The 23,254-nt window shown below is 34.7% G+C and overlaps 2 protein-coding genes across 2 annotated transcripts; both read right to left on the bottom strand.

The window, feature by feature from the left end:
* Positions 1–6,514: 6,514 nt before the first annotated feature.
* Positions 6,515–9,053, bottom strand: LOC131611806 (laccase-17-like). The gene is made up of 6 exons (XM_058883671.1): positions 8,893–9,053; positions 8,639–8,790; positions 8,308–8,552; positions 8,096–8,224; positions 6,826–7,797; positions 6,515–6,673 (listed from the first exon to the last, which is right to left on the bottom strand). The coding sequence occupies exons 1-6, from the start codon at positions 9,004–9,006 to the stop codon at positions 6,543–6,545; spliced, it is 1,743 nt and encodes a 580-aa protein (XP_058739654.1). The 5' UTR covers positions 9,007–9,053; the 3' UTR covers positions 6,515–6,542.
* Positions 9,054–10,747: 1,694 nt separating this feature from the next.
* LOC131614041 (uncharacterized) lies at positions 10,748–11,404 on the bottom strand. The gene has a single exon (XM_058885670.1). The coding sequence runs from the start codon at positions 11,402–11,404 to the stop codon at positions 10,748–10,750; it is 657 nt and encodes a 218-aa protein (XP_058741653.1).
* Positions 11,405–23,254: the final 11,850 nt, after the last annotated feature.

Genomic DNA, 23,254 nt, shown 5'->3' with positions numbered 1-23,254 from the left:
TTTTATGCTTTTAACTATTTATTTAATAAAATACCAAAGTGTCTTTGAACAACGATTTAACTTGTGCACTGCATCTTAAAAATTATAAAATTATATACTTACTAAAGTGAACTAAATAAATTGTTTTGATGTTTTAAGATAGAAGAGCCACATGATAGTTACCATGCTACTCCATGCATACAACCAACTTAACTGTTTTCAGATTCTCAATTAGTTAGATTGTTACAATTCTGTTATAGCATACAACCAACTTAACTCAGCTTGTAGTAGTTTCATGATGATGAGTAATAACAATTCTATTCTCTCTTTCTTCTTCTTTCTACTCCTTATTATGGAGAAAGCTTGAAGCTTAACATGGTATCATCGACCTTTTCTTGATTCCGCTACTTCTTCTCTTTACTCATCTCATCATCGCGTGCTTCTTTCTTGTTCTTCTTCTCCATTTTTTCCTTCTCCTTGTTCTTCATCTCTGCAACATGTCTGAAGCAAGCTCTGCAGATTCTACTCCTAGCATCCATGGTGTCAACCTTCATGGCACTGCTTCATCCAAAGCCGCGAATTAGGGTTATCAAACTGATACCCTTAACCCCTATTTCATGCATCTGAATGAAAATCCTGCATTAATCCTAGTTACACCATTGTTATCACCCAACAATTATCATTCTTGGTCAAGATCCATGACCATGGCCTTGCGTTCCAAGAACAAACTTCATTTTATCAATGGTGTCTTGCCTCGGCCAATGGATGAAGATGTCAATTCTCTTGCATGGGATAGATGCAACACAATGATCATGTCTTGGCTTCACAATTCAGTTGAATCTGAAATTGCACAAAGTATTTTGTGGATGGAAACTGCAGAAGAGATATGGAATGAATCGAAAGCACAATTTTATCAAGGAGATGTATTTCGCATCTCTGACATTCAAGAAGAAATCTACAATTTAAAGCAAGGTGATGCTTCTATCTCTTCTTACCTTACTAAACTCAAGAAGCTACGGCAAGAATTGGACAATTTTCGTCCAATTCCTGAGTGTTTATGTGATTCCACTTGCCTAGCCATTACCAAGATTCGAGCTTACCATGATGGTGATCAAGTCATACAGTTTCTAAAAGGGTTGAATGAGCAATATTCAGCTGTTAGATCTCAGATTATGCTCATGGAGCCCCTTCCAAATTTGTGTAGAGTCTACTCATTACTTGTTCAGCAAGAAAGACAAGCTTCCACCTCCATTAATGAGTCAAAACTCTTGGCTTGTCCTAATGCCAATTCCACTACCAACAACACACACCAAGCTTCATCTGCTAGCAACAGCTCTAGAGGCAGAGGTAGAGGTGGTAGGTCTTATGGTGGTAGAGGAAGAGGATCCAGAATTTGCATACACTGTGGCATGACTAACCACACAATTGATACATGCTTCAAAAAGCATGGCTACCCACCTCATTGGAAACAAGAAAGCTCCATAAATCTGGCACAGTCTGAATCTCAAGATGCAAGTCAGATTGAGCCACATGGAGACAAAGATTTTACACAGGCTAGTTTAACTTTCACTCCTTCTCAACACAAAGCTCTATTGGCTTTATTGCAAGGAACATCTATGTCTCAAGTTAATCACTTGACAACTGAGTCATCCATCAGTGCTAGTATCATTTGCAACATTCATAGCCCTGAATTGTTCATTCTTGATACATGGGCCACAAATCATGTTTGCTATAATAGAGAGTTTTTTCAACGCCTCAAAAGAATAGAGCCAATTATAGTCAAACTGCCTAATGGAGCTTTGGTCACAACTTTATACTCTGGCACTATTGTATTTGATCAATATCTTCAGCTCATTGATGTTCTTTATATGCCTGATTTTTCATTCAATTTGATATCAGTACCAAAACTAACAAAATTCTCTCACTGTCAATTGATGTTGAATGATAATGACTGTATGATACAAGATATGTATTCCAAGAGGAGGATTGGCACAGCTAGGATGAGTGGTGGATTGTACATCTTGGAGTCACCCACAGTCACTTTACATAAATCACCATCAATCCCTTCTATCAATTCCATACAGCATAAATCTCAAGACAAAGCTTCTCAACTTTGGCACTTGAGACTTGGTCATCCCTCCAACATTACACTGATCCATCTAAACAAGTCTTTCCCTTTTATACAGCCTATTCACAAATCTGTTCCTTGTGATGTATGTTTTCTTGCTAAACAAAGAAGATTGCCATTTACTTATAGTTCTCACACTTCAACTTCCATTTTTGATTTAGCCCATATGGATATTTGGGGACCTTTGTCCACACCATCAATGATGGGTTATAGATATTTTCTTATTGTAGTTGATGATAAAAGTAGATTTACTTGGTTATTTCTTATGAAGCTTAAATCTGAAGCCTCTTCTCTTGTCAAATCTTTTGTATCAATGGTTAAAACACAGTTTAATTCATCTGTCAAATATATTAGGTCTGATAATGGCTGTGAATTTCTCTTACATTATTTCTACAAACAATCTGGCATTTTTCATCAGACATCATGTGTTGGAACCCCTCAACAAAATGGCATTGTTGAGAGGAAACACCAACACATCCTTGGCATAACTCGAGCTCTCCTGTTTCAGTCTCAGTTAGATCACATATTTTGGGCACATGCTGTTGGTCATGCAGTTCACATCATAAATAGATTACCTTCTGCTTACTTACATCACAAGTCACCCTACCAAATACTTTATGACACATTACCTGATTTTACAACACTCAAAGTGTTTGGTTCTTTGTGTTTTGCATATACTCTATCTGCAAATAGAAAGAAGCTGGATCCTAGGTCTAGATAGTGCCTTTATTTAGGATACAGATCTGGCATCAAGGGTCACACTCTCTTTGATTTACATAATAAAGAGATTTTTTGTGTCTAGGGATGTTATTTTCTTTGAACACATATTCCCATATCAATCTGCATCATATTCCACATGCCTTGATGATTTCAACAAATTGTTTGATCAATCTTCTTCCTCAAGTCAGGCTTTACCAACCTCAAATATCCCTGCCAATCACCTCACATAACACTGATTATCTACCTTTATCCAACACAACAACCCTTAATCATCCCACCTCAGATTCCTGACTACCCAAGCAATCCAAAAGACATCCAAAGCCTCCTTCATATCTCCATGATTATCATTGTCATCTCCTAAGTACAATCCCCACCTCTGAAGGTACTGCTGCCAATTCTCCTAAGCAATGTAAGTGTCCTCTTTCTTCAGTCTTATCATATGATGATCTATCCTTGACACATAAGAATTGTGTTGTTCTTTTATCTGCCATTATTGAACCTAATTCTTATGAAGCTGCCATTACTGATCCTAATTGGAAAGAAGCTATTGAAACTGAATTGCATGCATTATCCACTACCAATACTATGACTCTTGTGCCTCTACCACCGCACAAGAATTCTATTGGTTGTAAATGGGTTTTCAAACTCAAAATGCATGCTAATGGCACTATTGAGAGGTACAAAGCTCGTTTAGTGGCAAAGGGCTTCACACAAACTGAAGTCTTAGACTACATGGACACTTTCAGTCCTGTGGTCAAAATGACCACCATTAGAATGCTCATGGCTATTGCTGCTATTAACAACTGGCCCTTATTTCAACTTGATGTCAACACAACATTTCTCCATGGTGACCTCAATGAAGAGGTTTATATGAAGCCTCCCTCAGGTCTTTCCATTTCTGCTCCTGATTTAGTGTGCAAGCTTCAAAGATCCTTATATGGCTTAAAACAAGCCAGTCGATAATGGAATACCAAACTCACTGATACTCTTCTTGCAAGCAAATATATATTCAGTCTAAAGCTGATTATTCTCTCTTCACCAAGACTTCACTATCTGGCTTTACTGTGGTCCTGGTGTATGTAGATGATTTGGTCCTTGGTGGCACTGATCCTGCAGAAATCACACAACTCAAAAGCTTGCTCCATATGAAATTTAGCATCAAAGATCTAGGAGTCCTCAAGTATTTCTTAGGCTTTGAGGTTCCCAGAACTGTTCAAGGTATCTCTCTATGTCAAAGGAAATATACTCTCGATTTGATTAATGATGCGGGGTTACTTGGTGCCAAACCTTGCAATACTCCTATGCAGCCTCATTTGCAACTTCACTCGATATTGGGAGTGACTATATCTGACCCTACTGCATACAGAAGACTCATAGGTCGACTCCTATACCTCACTCACTCTCGACCCGATATTGCTTATGCGGTAAGCCAACTCAGCCAATTCTTGAATGCTCCAACTGATCAACATATGCTGGCAGGCTTGCACATCCTACGTTTCCTGAAAAATAACCCTGACCAAGGTTTATTCTTCATTGCATCTAGTACTCTTTGTCTCACAGGGTTTTCTGACTCTGACTGTGGAGCTTGCCCGGATTCTAGAAGATCGACTACAGGCTTCTGCTTCTTCCTGGGAAAATCTCTCATTAGTTGGAAGAGTAAGAAGTAATTAGTGGTGTCTCGATCCTCTTCAGAGGCTGAGTATCGTGCCTTGGCACAAGCCACTTGTGAAGGCATATGGCTCATTTCACTTCTTGTTGATTTCAACATTCCATATCAACTTCCCTTCACTCTTTATTGTGACAATAAATCAGCCATGCACATAGCTGCTAATCCAGTGTTTCATGAAAGAACTAAGCATATTGAGATTGATTGCCATGTTGTGCGTGATAAGGTACTAGCAGGGACAGTTCACCTCATGCCAATCTCTTCAAAAGAACAAGTTGCTGACATTCTCCCTAAGTCTTTGCATCCGGGCCCTTTCATCAATCTACAGTCCAAGCTTGGAATGATTGATATTCACTCCAGCTTGAGGGGGCTGTTAAGATAGAAGAGCCACATGATAGTTACCATGCTACTCCATGTATACAACCAACTTAACTGTTTTCAGATTCTCAGTTAGTTAGGTTGTTACAATTCTGTTATAGCATAATGTTGTATATATAGAGTGTAACTCAGCTTGTAGTAGTTTTATGATGATGAGTAATAACAATTCTATTCTCTCTTTCTTCTTCTTTCTACTCCTTATTATGGAGAAAGCTTGAAGCTTAACATGATGACTACTGCTTTTCAAAGCATATATAATATTAATTTCATTAATGTTTCTAAAATTATATAATTAGTGTTATTTTTAATTAATTCTTATATATATATATATATATATATATATATATATTAGAAAATCTTTAAATTAATTCTCGATAAATTAATAAACTCTCTAAAATAATAAATTTGTCCGGTCCCGACTTGGGCCAATGTAAAAAATTGAAAACCTCGATAAAATAATAAGATAATAATTTTTCGGGAGATCCCTTTATAATTTTCGGTCCCAAGAAAATCATAAATTAATAATTCATAGAAACTGAAAAAAATATATTACACTCTATTGAAATATGATTCAATAGTTGTCTGTTTTCCTTTAAAGTTCAAAGTTCAAGTCAAAGTCATTATTTATTTCCAATGCATATGAACACAGTAATTACTAATTTACGTTGAGTCCTAAAGTTCGTTGCAACGTATACATAGACTAATTTGCCTTTTTTGCTTAGTATGTATAATGTAATTACTTAAAGACTCTTTAAATTAATAATTATTAATTTATCGATAAATTAATAACTCTTTAAATTAATAAATTTCTCCGGTCCTGACATTATTAATTCAAAGAGATTCTAATATATATATATATATATATATATATATATATATATATATATATATATATATATATATATATATATATATATATATATATATATATATATATGATAACAAATTATTTGAATTATACACTTAAAAAATAATGAAAAATAATAATAGTATGAGTTAAAATTTGAGTTAAAATATTTTCTAATATTTATGTGAGAGATATCTTAATCACACAATTAAAAATCATTGAAAAATATGAAAGCAATATGATTCTAATTTGTTCTTGCGTAGCCCTAACAACAACTAAAAAATTTATTCTTATCTAATTACTATTAACAATTTCCACTCTTCTTATATCGAAAAAAGGACAAAGCGATAAATAAACTTAATTTGAATTATTGGTGGTTTTTCTAGAAATAAATATATTATTAAATTTATTTTATAATAATAAATTAAAAAATTAGAAATATTTGTATTATTTATAAATAATTTTTTTGATTAATTATTCAATTTTTTTGTGAAGGGTCCATTTTTATTATTTGTCATTGGCTTAGGTTAGGATTGACGCTCCTCTACTGTTGGTATTTTTAATTTCTCTCATTTTCTCAATCTCCTCTAACTCATCCAATGGAGCTTGTTAGATTCTCTCTCAATATGGAAAATATGTGCATCTTATCGTCTCATACTCTATGTTGTGTCCCATGTACTATTTTCAAGAAAATCCAACGACGGGGAATTGTTGAGAAATGATGTTGTGTTCACATGGTTACTGGCTCAATAATCACAATCATACATTACAAAAGGCGAGAAAATGTCTAAACAAATAAAATAAAAATTAGATTGAAATTAAAGTTAACACTTGGGAAGATCAGCAGGTGGTGGAAGCACCTTCTGATTTGGGAGCTTTCCATCCAAAACAATCCATGCCATCTTAAGACCCCAACTTGTGTGGATTTCAAAGTGACAATGCATAAACCATGCCCCTACACACAATTCAACATTATTTAATGTCTTTTTGTATACTGAGTTCAACTAAAAGATAACTAAAATTTGATTCATGAATGTTTCAATCCGGGATCAAACTCGAATGTTCTCGGCCAATTTGAATAGTAATATAAATAAATTATGAACTAACCTGGATTATCTGCTAGGAATCTGATAGCAACCCAACCACCAGATGGAATACCAACTGTATTCCTTTCAACAGGATCAACAAGATTAAATTTTTGCGGATCCTTATTCGAATCATAGTTACCGAATCCTTGTCCAACAACAAAGAAGTTATATCCATGCAAATGAAGAGGGTGACTTTCAATACTAATGATACTAGTATCCTGCAACACAAGCTCCACACTTGTGTTAAAAGGAAGAACCACTACCTTTTTTCCACTCCCCACCAAAATGTTACTCGGCGGCGTGCCCGTATAATTAAATGGATTCAAAGGTGTACTTGGAAAATCAGGAGTGTAAGTACCATTTAATTGTCCTAAGTAGTGAGATTGAAGTAATGCAGTGGTTGGCATTGTGAAAGAAACATTGTTCACTGATGCTGCAAACATTGTTCCATTAGGACCTTGACATGTTTGGTTTTTGTTACAAGGTTTAGTGCCTTGGCCTACTGTGAAGAAAAAGTGCTTATCAACTTTCTGTGGAACATTAGCTGGAAATTGAACATTAGCTAAGCTATAATGTTTGTTGGAGAATTTTGTCGCAAACGAAGTGTCATTAAGTTGTGGAAGAATAGGTTGAAATAATGGAGGTTTGTTTAGCGAAGAATTCGAGCTATAAGTGGTAAATGGAGTTTCATATTCTATGATTCCAGCAACTGTTGAGTTGTCAAAAGTTGCTAAACCTGTGGCATATGGTCTAGCTAACATAAAGAATGTTGCATTTGGATAATATGGTTTTGTTTTGAGAAGAACATTTGTGGTTTGGCCAGGTGCAATTAGGATTGTGTCGGTTTCGAATGGTTTTACATAGACAGCATCTGCTTCAACAACTGTGAGAGTGTGATTTGCAATGCCGAAGAATAGTAATTCATTCAGTGCCGCGTTGATGAAACGTAGAAGGTAAGTTTTTCCAGGTTTCACCTTCAAGTTAAATGTATCTGCATATGATAACAGCTTCTCATATAAATGATTCTTTTATCAAAAGATAAATAAAACCAAACAGGTTAATTAAGTTTTTATAGCACAAACACTTATCACATTAAGTATGGAAAGGTACGCGTTAAAATGTTTTAACACCGATAGTGACAGGCAACCACCGTAGGTAAATGTTTCTTTTACCTACGAAAATTTGCTGTCACTAAAAACTAGAGTGGCCTCTGTAAAAATAGTTTATTATCTACAGAGGCCAACTGTTCTATGTATTAGTAAAGTAAAGCATGTGTTATTTTGATATACCTTTATCAGAGCAATTATAAAGTGGTCCTGGAAGTCCATTAATTGTGTATGCATCAGAAACATTGGGTCCTCCACCAGTTTGAAGAGCTTCTGCAATGATTGCTTCAGTGTCTCCATTATACCATTCCCCTAATTAAAACCATAATAAATATTTAATTAGCATACATAAATTAAGATATTTATATATATAGTCCATTAAGTAATTTCATTACCAAATATAATAGGAACTTCTTTGTATGGTTTTGCAAAAGGATACTCAACATTTTCCTTGGGAAGAATGATGAGAGGACCATAGAGTGAAGATCTTAACCAAGATATATGAGCATGCCAAAAGAGTGTTCCTCTTTGGCCTTTAATTGTGTAATTGTAAACATAGCTTTGACCTGTTTGGATTGGACATTGTGTCACATATGCTGGCCCATCAGCCCATCCTGATTGAAGCTGCCTAATTCCATGCCTATTTCAATAATACCAAACTTTTTTTTTATTATTTGTGTCAAATTATTTAATCATCTATTTTATTTTTATGGTAAGGTTGTTTACCAGTGAATTGTGATGTTGTTTTGCACATGGTTAACAACTGTGATGACAAGACGATCGCCTTCTCTAGCGTCAATGCGAGGCCCCGGAAATTCCTCATTCACGGTCACCATGCTCTTTTTGTGACACAATCTTGTCACATTTTGATACCTTATCTGCATCAAAATATATAACCTCAACTAAAAGATAGAAGTAAAATCAAAACTTAAAAGGAAATTGTAAGAAAAATCAATGGTAGAGTGTTTTTGAGGATGTACATCAAATTGATAGTGTCTGGTTGTGCTAGCAAGTGCAACCTCAAGTAAGCAAATATTTATCATTGACAAAAATATCACTTGGATTTTAAGTGATGAAAAAAGGGGAACACCCATTATGATATTGAAACTTCTAGGGACTTTGTTACAAAAGTTTGTTGATGCTATGTTGAAACAATGTTGGTCTTTATATAGAAAGTTTGTTAATGCTAGGTTGAAACAATGTTAGTCTTTATATATATATATATATATATATATATATATATATATATATATATATATATATATATATATATATATCATTAGGTGAATAAAATTTAATGTTATACTCAAATATAAGATGAATGTAATATTGTTGCCATTGAACTATTATAATAATAGTTAGAACTTTTGGGAAATAATCAAAACTATAGGAACCCTTAAAGTGGAATTTTTTTCCACACATGTTTAATTTAAATAGACAGATAGAACAATAAATTTCAAAGCACATCAGTAATAACAAAACAAATTAAAAGTACTTAGACCAAATTTTTATTATAAAAACTTTGGGACCTAATACAATAAAATCTTCCACTATATAAATAATATAAATAATAGAAACACAAACGTCTTTTTAATAACACTAGAGAATAATAATTTTTAACAAAGATAAAAAAACACACAATCAAACAATATTTCTATAAAGGTGGGTATCCTGATACAAACCTAAAACAAGGCAAAACTACTTAGAAAATATATAAAAATAGGTAAGTGATAGAAAGAATATGATGAATTTGTTAAAAAAAATTGATTAAAGGTGCTACACATTCATTTATTACTCAGAAATTTGTGAAATTAAAAGGTTCATTTACATCAAGATATCGTTGAAATCTAACAATAATATTCATTTATCACTCAAAAAACATTTCATATTGGATGGTAAACAAAACCAAAGTGAAAAATGAATTATTTTTGTATTAATTAAACATAAATTGAAGTGGCTGGAATTCGAAGTCTGTACCCTAAATAGGTTACATTTTGGTTTTTTAAAAATATTGATGGGTAAGCTATTTCGAAATATAAACTGAAGTTGTTGGGATGACTTGAATGAACTATTTTACCACTCAGTTTTTCTAAAAAACCGAGTGAATAGTTTGTTTATTTTAAAATCAACAAAAAACATGATATTATACCTCGATGTTTTGTTACGTGAGGTGAAAACATTGTCATAAAATATAATATTTATAGTAACGATAAGAACAGTCTTCTTATTCATCTTCTTCCATTGATATTAGACGTATCATTCAGTTTGCCTTTTTCCTCCACAATTGAATCATGCAATTCTTTCCCATATAACATGTCTTCCATGACAGTATTAAATATATTGTAATCTAGATCCGTGTTTCACGTGTTTCTTCTTCTCTGGCTATTGTTTTCTTTATTAGTACTTGTTATGTTCATGTTGTTGTGACTTTATCTATTAGTGCACCTGGTTATTGATACTTTATTAGTACAACGTGGTTCCAAAATCCCTTTTAAATTACCTCTTCTTTTTTTTTTTTACTTTTTTTCTTTTGACCAATTTACTTGGTGTAAAGTGACCCACCCAACAAGAACTACTTACTTTATAATTTCTAAGTAATGTGTCACTTCAACCTCTGTTCATCTTGTTGCAAAAGTAAGAGGCATGCATCTATCTATCTATCTATATATATATATATATATATATATATATATATATATATATATATATATATATATATATATATATATATATATATATATATATAAAAGCAAAGAGACTTATATTGAAAGAGCACAAGGGGTGCTAACCCAAAAGCATACAAAGAAAAGGTAGATGGAAACCAACTAACAAGAACTAGCCCACCCCAATACAAAAGGTGGGATTAACACACCAATCCGACCAAACAAGATTGTCACCCACCTTAAAGAAATTGATAATCCACTCCCAAGTTAACAATTTAATCATCCCCATAATATCGAAATTGACCAACACCCCCCCATTGAAGAGGATTTCATTCCTACAACACCAAATACTCCAGCAAAAAGCCAAACCGAAAAGCCATCTAGTGTTCACTACAAAAAGAGACCTACAAAAAACCTTAAGAGCAATAAGACGGTCAAAGAAATTACCCGAAATTGCAAAAACGTCAATACGAAGCCAATCCAAGAAGCTATTCCACCATCGTACAATAACCGAACAACTCCCAAAAAGATTATTTGTATCTTCCTCCGCCAATAAGCACAAGGGACAAACCAAATTATCGGGGCCGAGTAAAATACCCCGAGAAGCCAAATTGTTCCCAGTGGGAATCTTATTCAAAATTAACCTCCAACCGAAAATAGACACCTTACTCGAAATCTTAGTTTTCCATAAAGAAGATAACTCCTTAGAAACGTTTTCATTCAAACCTTGACTCCGAGAATCACCTTCCATAGTCATCTCATAAATTGCCTTAGCCGAAAAACCATTAGGATTTTTCCACCAAACAAACAAATCTGACACTCCAAACATGAGTTGTATCTGTTGCACCCCAAAATTTGCCCTCTTTATCTGAGCTATAAGTTATGGATGGCGTTTATTTCGTCATTTGAAAATCGAAGAAAAATAATAAAGAGTTTCTTATACACGGTGTCTACAATCGATAATTCAACTAAGCTTCATTGGATTTCATGTGGAGGAGTTCTTATGTGCTTAATTTTTATCTTCCTCAAGAACTCCTCAAAGCATTATTGTTATGTCGGATTGAAGTACAATGCATGTCATGGTGTGAGAGTTAGACTTGTGGGTACATTTTGTTCAAGGCGTGCTTATTCTTGCATTTTACTTTCGACTTGCAATATGAGTTTGACTTGGCTTAGCGATTGAAGTTAAGGTTGCATTTGAAGAATAAGATGATATGTTCTATTAATCGCGATGATCAATAGGTTCAATCACCATAATTAACAAATAAAATAAAGAATTGCTAATTATTTTAATCTATTGATTCGATTATCACCATTAGCAAATAAATATGTTTTAATAGATCATTTGAATTGTTTTGGGAATTGAATTATTTTATTATTAACCATCACAACCAATTAGTTTGATTAAAACGATTAATAAATTAATGAAGGATTTTAATTATCATTAATTATCGTAATCAATAGGTTTAATTAAAACAAATAACGAATTTATGAAGATTACTAATCATCGTAACCAATTGAATCGGTTAAAACCTTTTAGCAAATAAACCTATTTGAATTAGATTTTTTAATTAATTAAATAACCGATTATTAACCATCGCGACCGATTAATTCGACCGAAACGAATAATAAATAAAATCTTAATATTTATTATATTATTAATTTAATTTTTAGTAATCAAGATTTTAATTATATAATTTCATAAAATAATTAAATTCAATGCAAACAAAATTCAATGGAGATGCATGAATTATCGTAATCGAGTTCAAGTTTAAAGAGACTTACCTTGGCCTATATGGAGATGGTTCTTGGGGTGTTGGTGTAGTGCAACAATCCAGATAGCTTCAGGATGATCCAAGGAACGTTTTGCAAGCTTCAGATCCTTTTGAAACTCCTTAATTCTTCAAAACCGATTTCAAGTTCCTGGTGAATTTTTGCTTTTTGAATATGGCTCATTTTCCAGAAATTCGTCCCATAATGCAATGTCTTATGTTCTCTATTTATAATGGAACATATTAGGTCAAACAAATGGTCCAAAATATCTTTGGATCAATCATGGAAAATTTGTGAAAATTTGATTTATGGAACTTTCTAATTTGATCCAATTTGCTTCAATCTTGTCCAATTAACATTATGCACGAAATTTGATTGAAATATGATGTAATTGTTGATTGAAATTGGTCATTATGAGGTTTCCAATCAAATATTTGATTTTTACTTGATTTATATAACTTTTAATCACTATTTAAATGAATAAAAACCATATAAAATCAAATAAAAATTTAATAATTCGTGGCAATCATATTTGATAACTTGGATAACTTGTTGGTCAATATTAAAGCTTAAAAAGTTAGGTCCATTTGCAAGAAAACCCAATTTGAACCACTTTTGTTTCATATTTTTCCTTCAAAATTATCCAACTTTGACAAGGCATATCTCCCTCAGTTTTTAAGATATGGAAGAGTTCTAGGAATTTTTGGAAACCTCAAGATGTCCTATATAAGCCACTTTGTAACCTTTTTACCATTTGAAGATTTTATTTTTATAATATGGCCCTTGACAAAAAACTGCTTTTGGTTGACTTTTGAAAAGGACCTATAATCTTTTGTATCATATCTCTCAAATTAAGCATTTCTAGCCTTGACATGTGAGAGACAAATTTGTAGAGAATCCAATTTCCTTCCAAATAGGCTTTAGGTGAGAAATTTCTGATATTCCATGTGAAAGTTATGGCTGGTCAAAGTACAGTTGACTTTTGGACAAAAATCCCTAATTTAGCAACTTTGCACTTTGTTGATTTTGAACCTTTTCCTTGATGAATCATGATCAACCTTTGATCAAATGATGAATGAAACTTCAAAATATTGATGTTGACCAAAAACCAGGAATTTTGACTATAATTTGACCCTAGTTGGCTTTTAGTTCAAATTAGTCGACTGTGGATCATCTGAGCAGTTGAATGAGCAATCCTTGGAGTTGAAGCTTGACTTTTGACATGGAGATAGTTTGAAAAATAATGAGCCATATGAAATCCAATGGAGACCTTGATCCATCAATTTCTTTAAAAGGGTGCAAAACCGTAGTTCAGGAGATCCTTGATTAGGAGAGTGCTTGAGTAAACCCTTGAGCCTTGAGTCATTGAAGATGAAATGAGGAATATATCATGGGATCGTCATGATTAATTTTTATAATATATTTAATGAGGAATATATTCATAGATAACTACTACAAATAATATATTTAATGACAAAGCTTATTCACATCTACCAACTAATAACTGAGGAATATATCATGGGAGCGTCATGATTAATTTTTTTATAATATATATTGTGAGTATTGGATCGAAATCTAGTGTGTCGAAGGGTAGCTTCTAGTTCGACAGAGATTGTATCGAAGACCTACATACTGTAGTCGAAGTATGTTCTAGTATGTGCGTGTTGAAATGCTAGGGTTGTTAGTATTTCAAATTGGACCAGTTTGTTATGTCCAATTGTTTAAGTTAGCTTGTACCCTAAGTTGGCTTGTAATGGGTATTTGTAAAAAAGCTCATTAGTTTAGTATGTTAGGTTTTATTATAAATAGAACACTAGTCTCTCATCATTCCATACTGCAAATCTTAATTTAGGGTGAGAGGGTTATTTGTTATTCTTGTAATCTTGTTTGAAGAAAAATTAAAAGAATAGCAGTTATAACCAATCCTTGTTGTTCCTCTTGTCTTCCCTAATTCCCTATTATACTTTATTCTTGACATCGTTTTTCCCAACAAATTGGTGCGATGAGCGTGGAGAAGATGCCTTCAACAAAGTATGAGATTGAAAAGTTCACCGAAGTGAACGATTTTGATCTGTGGCGCTTGAAGATGAAATGTAACACCCCACACATATCATTGCCTAGGATAATAAGTGCATGGCATTAATGGTACTGAAATCATACATAAATACGCAGCGGATATTATAATGTTAGTACAATGAGTACAAAACAAGCCGAAACAGTCATGGCCGATTACATAAGTATCAAGTACTAATTCATGAGTTCCAAAAGAGAGTACATAAACTCAAACATAAGGTACTGAAGCTGAAGGAATAAAGAAAAGAAACAGGTCGTCGCCATCAAACATCACTGCAAGACTAAGTCGCCTTACCCTTGCCCTTGTCCTGTCTCGAAGATCCTGAAAAAACAATAATTGAAATGGGGTAAGATTACTAAATCTCAGTGAGCCTCCCTATCTTAAGGGTTTGCTCGGTTCTACAAGGTACATGCATCATAAACGGATTCACCTAGAATCCGAGGTTATGCCTCACGTTTAGGTGCAAATACAAACAAGGGTATCACCACAATTTGGAAGTCCCTTAACTATCCAATGAGGCGTTCAATAAAACAACAATTCACAATATGCAAACTCACATCCTTATGTGAGGAATCAAGGAGTTATATCCATCTGACTAGGCTACCTCTGCCACGTACCCTCGGTGAGTATCCAAGTACATATATGTCGAAAGACTTGCACAAGCACACCGCACGATGAATTCGGGTCATTCCTATATGGAATTCCACCCGAGATAAGTTAAGTTGTACCATTACCTACGTGGCATTTACAACCTCATCACCAAGCACGCTAGTGAGTTACCAAGTGGGAAACGCCATTAAAGACCCAGGTCTTGCTTCCATTGCAATGGTATTCATCCTCTGTACGCAGGTGAGTAAACAGGTGCAATATGTCCTTTTCGACGTACAAGCCCACCAGGAGAAAGCCTAGTAACACTGTCTAATTGACGTTACTAGAGGAAAGTAATTCAGTGATTGCCGACGTGGCATCACCCACTTACCATACTAATCACGCAGGTGAGTTACCAAGTGGGAAAATCCATTAAAGACCCTCACTTGCTTCCACCGCAATAGTAGCTCAGGTAACGCAAAATATACGGATATAGACACGTATATACAACAGGCATAAAGCCAAATCATCCATGGTATATAATACATAACACAAACGCCACACGGGCAACCAATGGGCATCCACATAGTGGGTAAACAGGATTTACTATCCTAGTAGTACGATTATACTCCGATCCACGCATATTCAACCAAGGCAAGTTCACAAAAATCAAGCATCCGAACGTCCAACCGGAACGACGGGAAAACAATTTACATTGTATTATATGCACATAATATTAGACAAAATCCATCGTATAAATATCACGTCATTTGTACATACTCGTCACATGTGAGTTAAATATGTTTCGATCATGGAATATATTAAACATAATCAAACCATATAATTATTTAGAACGTACATGGACACACATTAGTCTCATAACAAAGAGGCTTCCGGTTCCCGACATGGAACGGAACTGCACTCTAGGAATTAAACATACCATTCTTGATTCTATAAATGTTAATCCGACATCATGTAACTAAACATCCATTTGCCATAAATTTTAAATCATTTAAAAGCTTTATATCTAATCATATTCATAAAGATCATTAAAAGACCTTTCCAACGCTTCCGACCGGGCTTCATTTCGAGTTACGAAACTCAAGTTATGATCAAAACAATAAAAGTCATTTTTCGTTCAGTGGCAAATCGATTTACACTATAGGCAAATCGATTGCACGCTTCAGTTTTTGTCTAAAAACCAGTTTTTCAAGGGAGAAATCGATTGGGATCCTGTGCAAATTGATTTGCACCTGTAGCAGAGTCAAAAAAATGCATTTTCCTGCATAAAACCAGTTCCAAAACATCCTAAAACATTCCTAAGGTTCCCTAATGATCCAAATTCGAACTCCATCATGTATCATCATTCTACGACATATAATCAAATCAAAGAACACATACTTTATCCATTAAACAAACATGCAATGATTTTTATCACACAAATCCCCAGTTTTCCCCAAATTCCAATCTCCCCACAAAACCCCAAGTCTCTAACTAGAGACTCACCTTAGATTGAATGAAGATTAAGCTACAACACTGGGCTGGGGAGATGGAGACAGTGACGAAATTCCACTTGCATGCAAGAAATTGATGAACTTGAAAAATGACTTTCTTCCTCTTCTTCCCTCTCTCGCGGTTCCCTTCCTCTCTTTTCTTTGTTTTTTTCCAAGTCTGAATTTTGTTTTCAAAATAACAAGAGTGGAATGTCAATGTTGCCCCCAAACCATTCTCTTATTCCTAAATTTCCCTTTAGTCATAATCCAACTAACTTAGTTACTACATTCTTTTTTTTATTTATTTTTTTCCATTTAATAAATAAACAAACAATAGTGGGTTGTTACATGAAAACCCTACTGGTTCAGCATGGTTGTTTTGAAGTGTTGAAGGGAGCGGTAGCTATGGATGATTCGTTAACAGAAAGAGAGAAGACGACCATGATCGAGAAAGAACACTGTAATACGGTGGGATAACTGACTTTTTGAAATGTTACGGATAACAAGAGTCGCCACCGACTTTTATTTTATCCAATTAGGAAAGGCATAAAAGAACAGGAAAGACCTTCTTTGAAAAGAGATTGAGTTCAGGGGGTAGGTTATGCAAAGGGAAGGTGTAAGCACACTTTGCATCCATGGTTATCCATGGGCTCTTAATTGCTTAATTCACTTTGTTTTTTGTAATGTTTGAAAAGTGTCGTGTGTGTTTAAAAAAAACAGTTTGATTTTGAGAATGTCTAAAAAGACAACGTTAAAGAACGGGGTGTGAAAAGCATTTTGATTTGAATTGTTGTGAGCAAGCACTTAAGAGTTACCTACCCTAAGTTCGAAAGGTCTTTCCCATACTTTAAAGTTTTTCTTGGGCGATAGTACTATCCATACCATTTGAGGATAGGTAGTCCTATACATTGGATGTGCGGGTCACCGAAGGGTCATTGAATCGTCATAGAGACTATCCATACCATAAAGAGGGTAGGAAGCCCTATGAGATATGAATAGTCATAAAGGCAACATGTAGGGATACCTTAGCATTCGAAGGAACTATCATCATTTAATCGAAGGCAACTCGAGGGACAAGATCATTTATCGTAGGCAACTCGAAGGGACTATGATCTTTCATTCCGAAGGGACGATGATGATTTCGAATCGTAGGCAGTAGGTGCTAAGGTATCCCTATGCTTCGAGGGACTTGACTATTTGATCGAGAAGGCAACCAAGAGGGGGTACCCTAAAGGTGAGTGTGTGTAGCAATTATGTGTGTTATGTTCAGATATTTATCTTTGAATTAGCGATCTAACGATTGTTTTTAGTTTTGCCACTCCCTAATTTTACTAACCACGCAAAAAATATTGTGCAGGAATTAAAGTGCGGAAAGTAAAGACCTACGCTATTACAAGTTTAGGGATGGGGGATTTACAACAAACAGCTGTAGGGGGTATGCGGAAAGTAAAGATGGAAAATTAAAAAACCTAATTAACTATTACTTTCCCAAAAATATTTATAAAAATATTTAAACAAATAACTTGAGCCAAAGTCGACGTCTTGATAAATCTGAAAAGAAACGAGAACGGAAAAATGAGATTAGTGCGGGAAAGAACTATATATCGGAACCTTAAATAATTACTTAAATCCTAATTAAATAGTTGGTTGAAATTATGTGCAAAAACGATCAATTTTTGGTGTTTAAAAGCAATTATGGATGAAATTACAAAAAGTCGAATTTTCGATTAACAATAAGTAATTGTCAAAATATGATATTATTTTTGGTTAATAAAAATTTTTAGAGAAAAATAAAATAAAATAACTAATGTGAAAAAGTAGAAACTAGTTAAAATTAAAAATAATTGTAATTAAAAATAAAAAAAAAGAAATAAAAACTTAGCTCTGGATCTGGTAAGGTTGAAGGCTGAGTGTCCATGGTGGAGGCGCGCTCCAGGGCATTTGGATCTGAAGATCCGCTCATCCAATGGTGGGACGCCGAGGGTGTATGCTACGCTTGAGCTAATGGTACGCGTTGGATCTATGACAAAAGAATTTCAAAAGAAAACATGTAAAATCCTGGGTTCGAACCAAGGTATCTAAGGACTATCATATTCACGCTTCTACCAGCTGGGCTATGATTTTAACTTGTTAATTTGTCACAAAAATATAATAAAAATAGAAAAGATATATTTGGTGGAAGAAAGTCAAACACTGAATCCGGTGGGGCCCCTTGTTGCGCTGGTAGCCAATAACATGTAGAGAGAGAGATTGCTTGACTTTTTACTGGCCATTCTCCTAATGACATGCGTAGCAAAGGATTATGAGTTGCTGACCCACCAATTACGCTGCACGAGACTCCCACACATCACAGTCAAGAGTCAAAACTACTATTCATCATCTTCTTCATTATTACCTGCGGAAATTGCTGTGGAATCTTCCATGAAATTTCCTGCGGAATTTTCTTCGTTTTTCTGCAACATCAAAAATTCAAGAATAACATGTTAGAAATACGAAGCAAGCTCCCAAATTTACCTAAACCAAATCCCCTAAGTTCAATGGTGGTATCCGTTTGGACTGTAGATGCTTGTATCCACGAAACCGGAGCTTGGAATGCTTGTGCCTTAGCTATGGTGTATTGCGTTATAACCATGGGAACTCGCGAACGATGGCCCAGACTTGCTCTACTACATCTCATAAAGCTAATAGAATTGTTAGTTTGAATTAAAACAATCCATAACATGAAATACGATTAACATAAAGGATACAAGAAAGTGAGTTAGTGTTCGAGTGTTTCAGCCTGCATGGGCCATGGCTTGGGACCTAAACTCACTCCATGATACCCCTAGATCACGATGGAATGCTTGGAAGGTTTTGAAAAAGGCTCTGAATACCAACCCGAAAGTGTAAGTTTGTATTAAGAATTTTTGATGTTTTGTAAGGGTTCTGAATGCAGTAAAAAACGTGTCCGTGAGTCTGAGTCTCCTCAGTATAAATAGGAGAACAAATTAGATTTAATTTTGGGCTTGAATCTTGAGTGGTTTGATGAAAACAAATTGAAAAAGGATTTGATTGAATATGGCATGGAAACTTTCTATTTTGGTTCAATTTTATTTTCCACACTTTTTGGCACGTTTCCTTTGATCCCATACTGATTTTGGATTGATCATATATTTGGAAAATCACTCATATAATCTTTTCCCATTTAATTATAATTTACTTGATTTAAATTTGAATTTAAATGGATAAATTCAAAAATAAAAGAAATAAAATCACATAAATAAAAGGAAATGGATTTGTGGGCCTCTTAGATGATTAAAGTAAATACTCATGAATTACTTCAAATATTTTCATATTTACTTGATTTATTTAGATTTTTAAATAAATAAAATCCAAATAAAATAAATAAATTTTATAAAAATAAGTGAATGTCATTATGGGCCTTTATTTGAGTCATATTCATGTCCGAAGTCCAATACTTGGGCCCATTAATTAAGTCCAATCCTTCAACATTTATAGTATGGAAGTGTTCTAGGATTTTTCAGAAAGTCCAAGATGTCCTCTACAAGCTACTTTGGAACGTTTTTTGCATTTGAGGATTTTATCTTGAAGATATGGCTCCTGCCAAAAACCAGGTTTTTGCGAACTTCTAGAAGGACCTGTAATGTTTTGACTTATATCTGTTAGGCGGAAGCATTTCTTGACCTTGGGCCCAACATCAAAGTTGTAGAGAATTGAATTTCCTTGAGAATGAGCTTTGGTTTGGGAATTTCTGATAAATCATGAGATACTTATGGCCAGTCAAAGTACAATTGACTTTTACCTAAAAACCCTAATTTAGCAACTTATCCTTTTGATGATTTATGAGCTCTCCTTGATGAATCATGATCAACCTTTGATCAAATGATGAATCTAACATTAAAATGTTGATGTTGACCAAAAATCAGGAGTTTTGACTGTACTTTGATCACAATCGACTTGTAGGTTAAACTAGTTGACTGTTGATCATTTGAGCAGTTGAATGGGCAATCTTATGAATCAAGGCTTGAAACTTCATGTAGGGATTCTTTGGGACATATATGAGACCACGGGTCCATTTAAGGTATCAGAACCTAAGTCTCCTTTTATAAAAGCAAAACCCTAGTTCAGAGGCACTTGTTTAGGAGATAGGTAGCTTTTAGCAATTGTAGATCTTTGAGCATTTGAAAGTCAGATGGACTGAAATATGATGGGAAAATTTTGGGGTATGACACACACATCATAATTTTGTTGAGACTTGGTGATAAGGTACTCCGACAGGTATCAAAGGAGACGATGACATCAGGGTTATGGGTGAAACTTGAAAGTTTGTACATTACCAAATCGCTGGTAAATCGACTCTACCTGAAGCCAGCTTTGTATTCATTCAAGATGATTGAAGAAAAAGTATTGGCTGAGTAGTTGGATATGTTTAACAAGCTGATTCTTGATCTTGAAAATATTGATGTGAAGATCGATGACGAAGATCAAACATTGTTACTATTGTGCGCTTTTCCTCGATCACATGCTCACTTCAAAGAAACTCTCCTGTATAGAAGGGAGTCCCTGACCTTTGAAGAATTTCAATCATCCCTATATTCTAAGGACTTGAATGAATGAAAGGAGCATAAACCTTCGACTGTTTGTGAAGGTTTGGCCGTTAAGGGAAAATTCCTGCGAAAGGATGGTAAGTTCGACAAGAAGAAGGGAAAAAATCAGCAGAAGTCTTATAGTGGCGAAGCATCTGGTAATCGATGCTATCATTGTAAGAAGAAGGGTCGCATAAGAAAGGTGTTCCCTGAACGCCTAAAGATCATGGAGGTAAGGATAATGGCAACGCTGCCATTGTTCAAGATGATTTTGAATCATCTGATGTTCTTGTGGTTTCAAGTGGTAACTCAAGTAAGGAGTGGATTATGGATTTAGGTTGCACTTGGCACATGAATCAAAACAAAAACTTCTTCGAGGAATTATGTGATTAAGATGGTGGATCTGTATTGCTGGGAAACAACAAAGCTTACAAGATTACAGGTGTTGGATCTGTGAGATTCAAGCTACATGGTGAATCAATAAGGTTGTTGACTGAAGTCGGATATGTTCCTGATTTAAAGTGAAATTTTATTTCTCTGGGTGAATTTGACAAGACATGATATATTTTCCAGGGAGAGAAAAGTATCTTAAGAGTCATGAAGGGGTCGAAGGAATTCTTGAGAGGCGTGAAGAGACAAGGCTTGTATACCCTTGAGGCTGAAGTTGTTAGTGGTTCGACAAATGTTGTATCCACGAAACCTTTGTCGAAGATAGAAATTTGGCACATGAGATTGGGCCATGTAAGTGAAAGGGGTTCGGTCGAATAAAGGAAACAAAATCTGCTTGTTGGAGACAAAGTCGAAAAGCTGAATTTTTGTGAACCCTGTGTACTTGGAAAATCTTGCAGAGTGAAGTTCAACAAAGGAAAACAAAGAAAACATGGATCCCTTGATTATATCTATGCTAATTTTTGGAGGCCTATAAGGTGTCCATCATTTTCAGGAGCGAGGTATTTCCTATCCATAGTAGATGACTATTCCAAAAAATTATGGATATTCATCCAGAAGACCAAGGATGGAACTTTTGAGAATTTCAAATATTGGAACACTCTGATAAAAAATCAGACTGGCATAAAGGTTAAGAGGTTGAGAACCAATAATGGCCTTAAATTTTGCAATGAGGCGTTCGATAACTTTTGTGCTGCCTATGATATTGCAAGGCGTAGAACTTTTGCAGGTACTCCACAACAAAATGGTTTGGCTGAAAAGTTTAATTGAACTATTTTGGAGACAGTGAGATGCAAGTAGACTAATGCTGGGTTAAAGAAGGTGTTCTGGGCCAAGGCTGTTTCGACAGTAACATATCTGATAAATAGATGTCCTTCGATAGCGTTAGATATGAAGACACCTGAAGAAGTTTGGTCGGAACATCCACCAGATCTCGACTGACTGAGTGCATTTGGCTGCATAGCCTATGCTCACATTAGGCAAGACAAGGTCGAACCTAGAGCTCTAAAATGCATGTTCATGGGATATCCTGAAGGAGTCAAAGCTTATAGGCTATGGTGCCTAGAGCCAGGTCACAGGAGGAGTATCGCTAGTCGAGATGTAGTTTTCAATAAAGCTGAAATGGCTTTTAAGAAAACTGATGATGTTGGTTGAAATACAAAAACATCTGATGAAGAGCTGGAACAGGTAGAGATTCCTGTTGAGGTAGAGCATGTTGATGCTGAATTGCATATCCCTGATGAAGTTGAAGAAGAAGTAGAATATGCTGAGGAAGTTGAGGAAATTGTAGATGACTACTGTCATACCCCAAAATTTGCCCATCATATTTATCCATATTTCAGTCCATCTGACTTTCAAATGCTCAAAGATACACAAGAAAGAGGCACGCAGTCTCTCTTCTAAATAACAACCTCTAAACTAGGATTTTGATCTTCTTAAAAGTAAAGACAGTTTCTGATACCTCAAGTGGATCCTATGGTCTCTCATATACCTCAGGGAATCCTCACATCAAGTTTCAAGCCTTGATTCAAAAGATTGCTCACTCAATGGTCCAAACGATCGATAATCGACTAGTTGACCTAAAAGTCAAACTATGGTCAAATCACTGTCAAAGTTCCTGATTTTTGGTCAACATCCTAACTTTTAAGTATCATTCATCATTTGATCAATATTTGATCATGATTCATCAAGAAAAGCTCCAAAATCATCAAAAACCT

The sequence above is a fragment of the Vicia villosa genome, linkage group LG6 (genome assembly GCF_029867415.1).
Source record: "Vicia villosa cultivar HV-30 ecotype Madison, WI linkage group LG6, Vvil1.0, whole genome shotgun sequence".
In the NCBI taxonomy this organism is placed as follows: domain Eukaryota; kingdom Viridiplantae; phylum Streptophyta; class Magnoliopsida; order Fabales; family Fabaceae; genus Vicia; species Vicia villosa.
Note: the sequence above shows the minus strand (reverse complement) of the source record. Positions and strands in the feature narration are given on the sequence as shown.

What these genes read in the sequence shown, in the direction of transcription:
- LOC131611806 (XM_058883671.1), bottom strand. Translation starts at nt 9,006, where the DNA reads ATGGGTGTTCCCCTTTTTTCATCACTTAAAATCCAAGTGATATTTTTG. An exon ending in CCAGACACTATCAATTTGAT is followed by an intron (nt 8,791 to 8,892) that starts GTACATCCTCAA and finishes ATTTTGATGCAG; the next exon opens with ATAAGGTATCAAAATGTGAC. An exon ending in ATTCCTAGCAGATAATCCAG is followed by an intron (nt 6,674 to 6,825) that starts GTTAGTTCATAA and finishes AATTGTGTGTAG; the next exon opens with GGGCATGGTTTATGCATTGT.
- LOC131614041 (XM_058885670.1), bottom strand. Translation starts at nt 11,404, where the DNA reads ATGTTTGGAGTGTCAGATTTGTTTGTTTGGTGGAAAAATCCTAATGGT.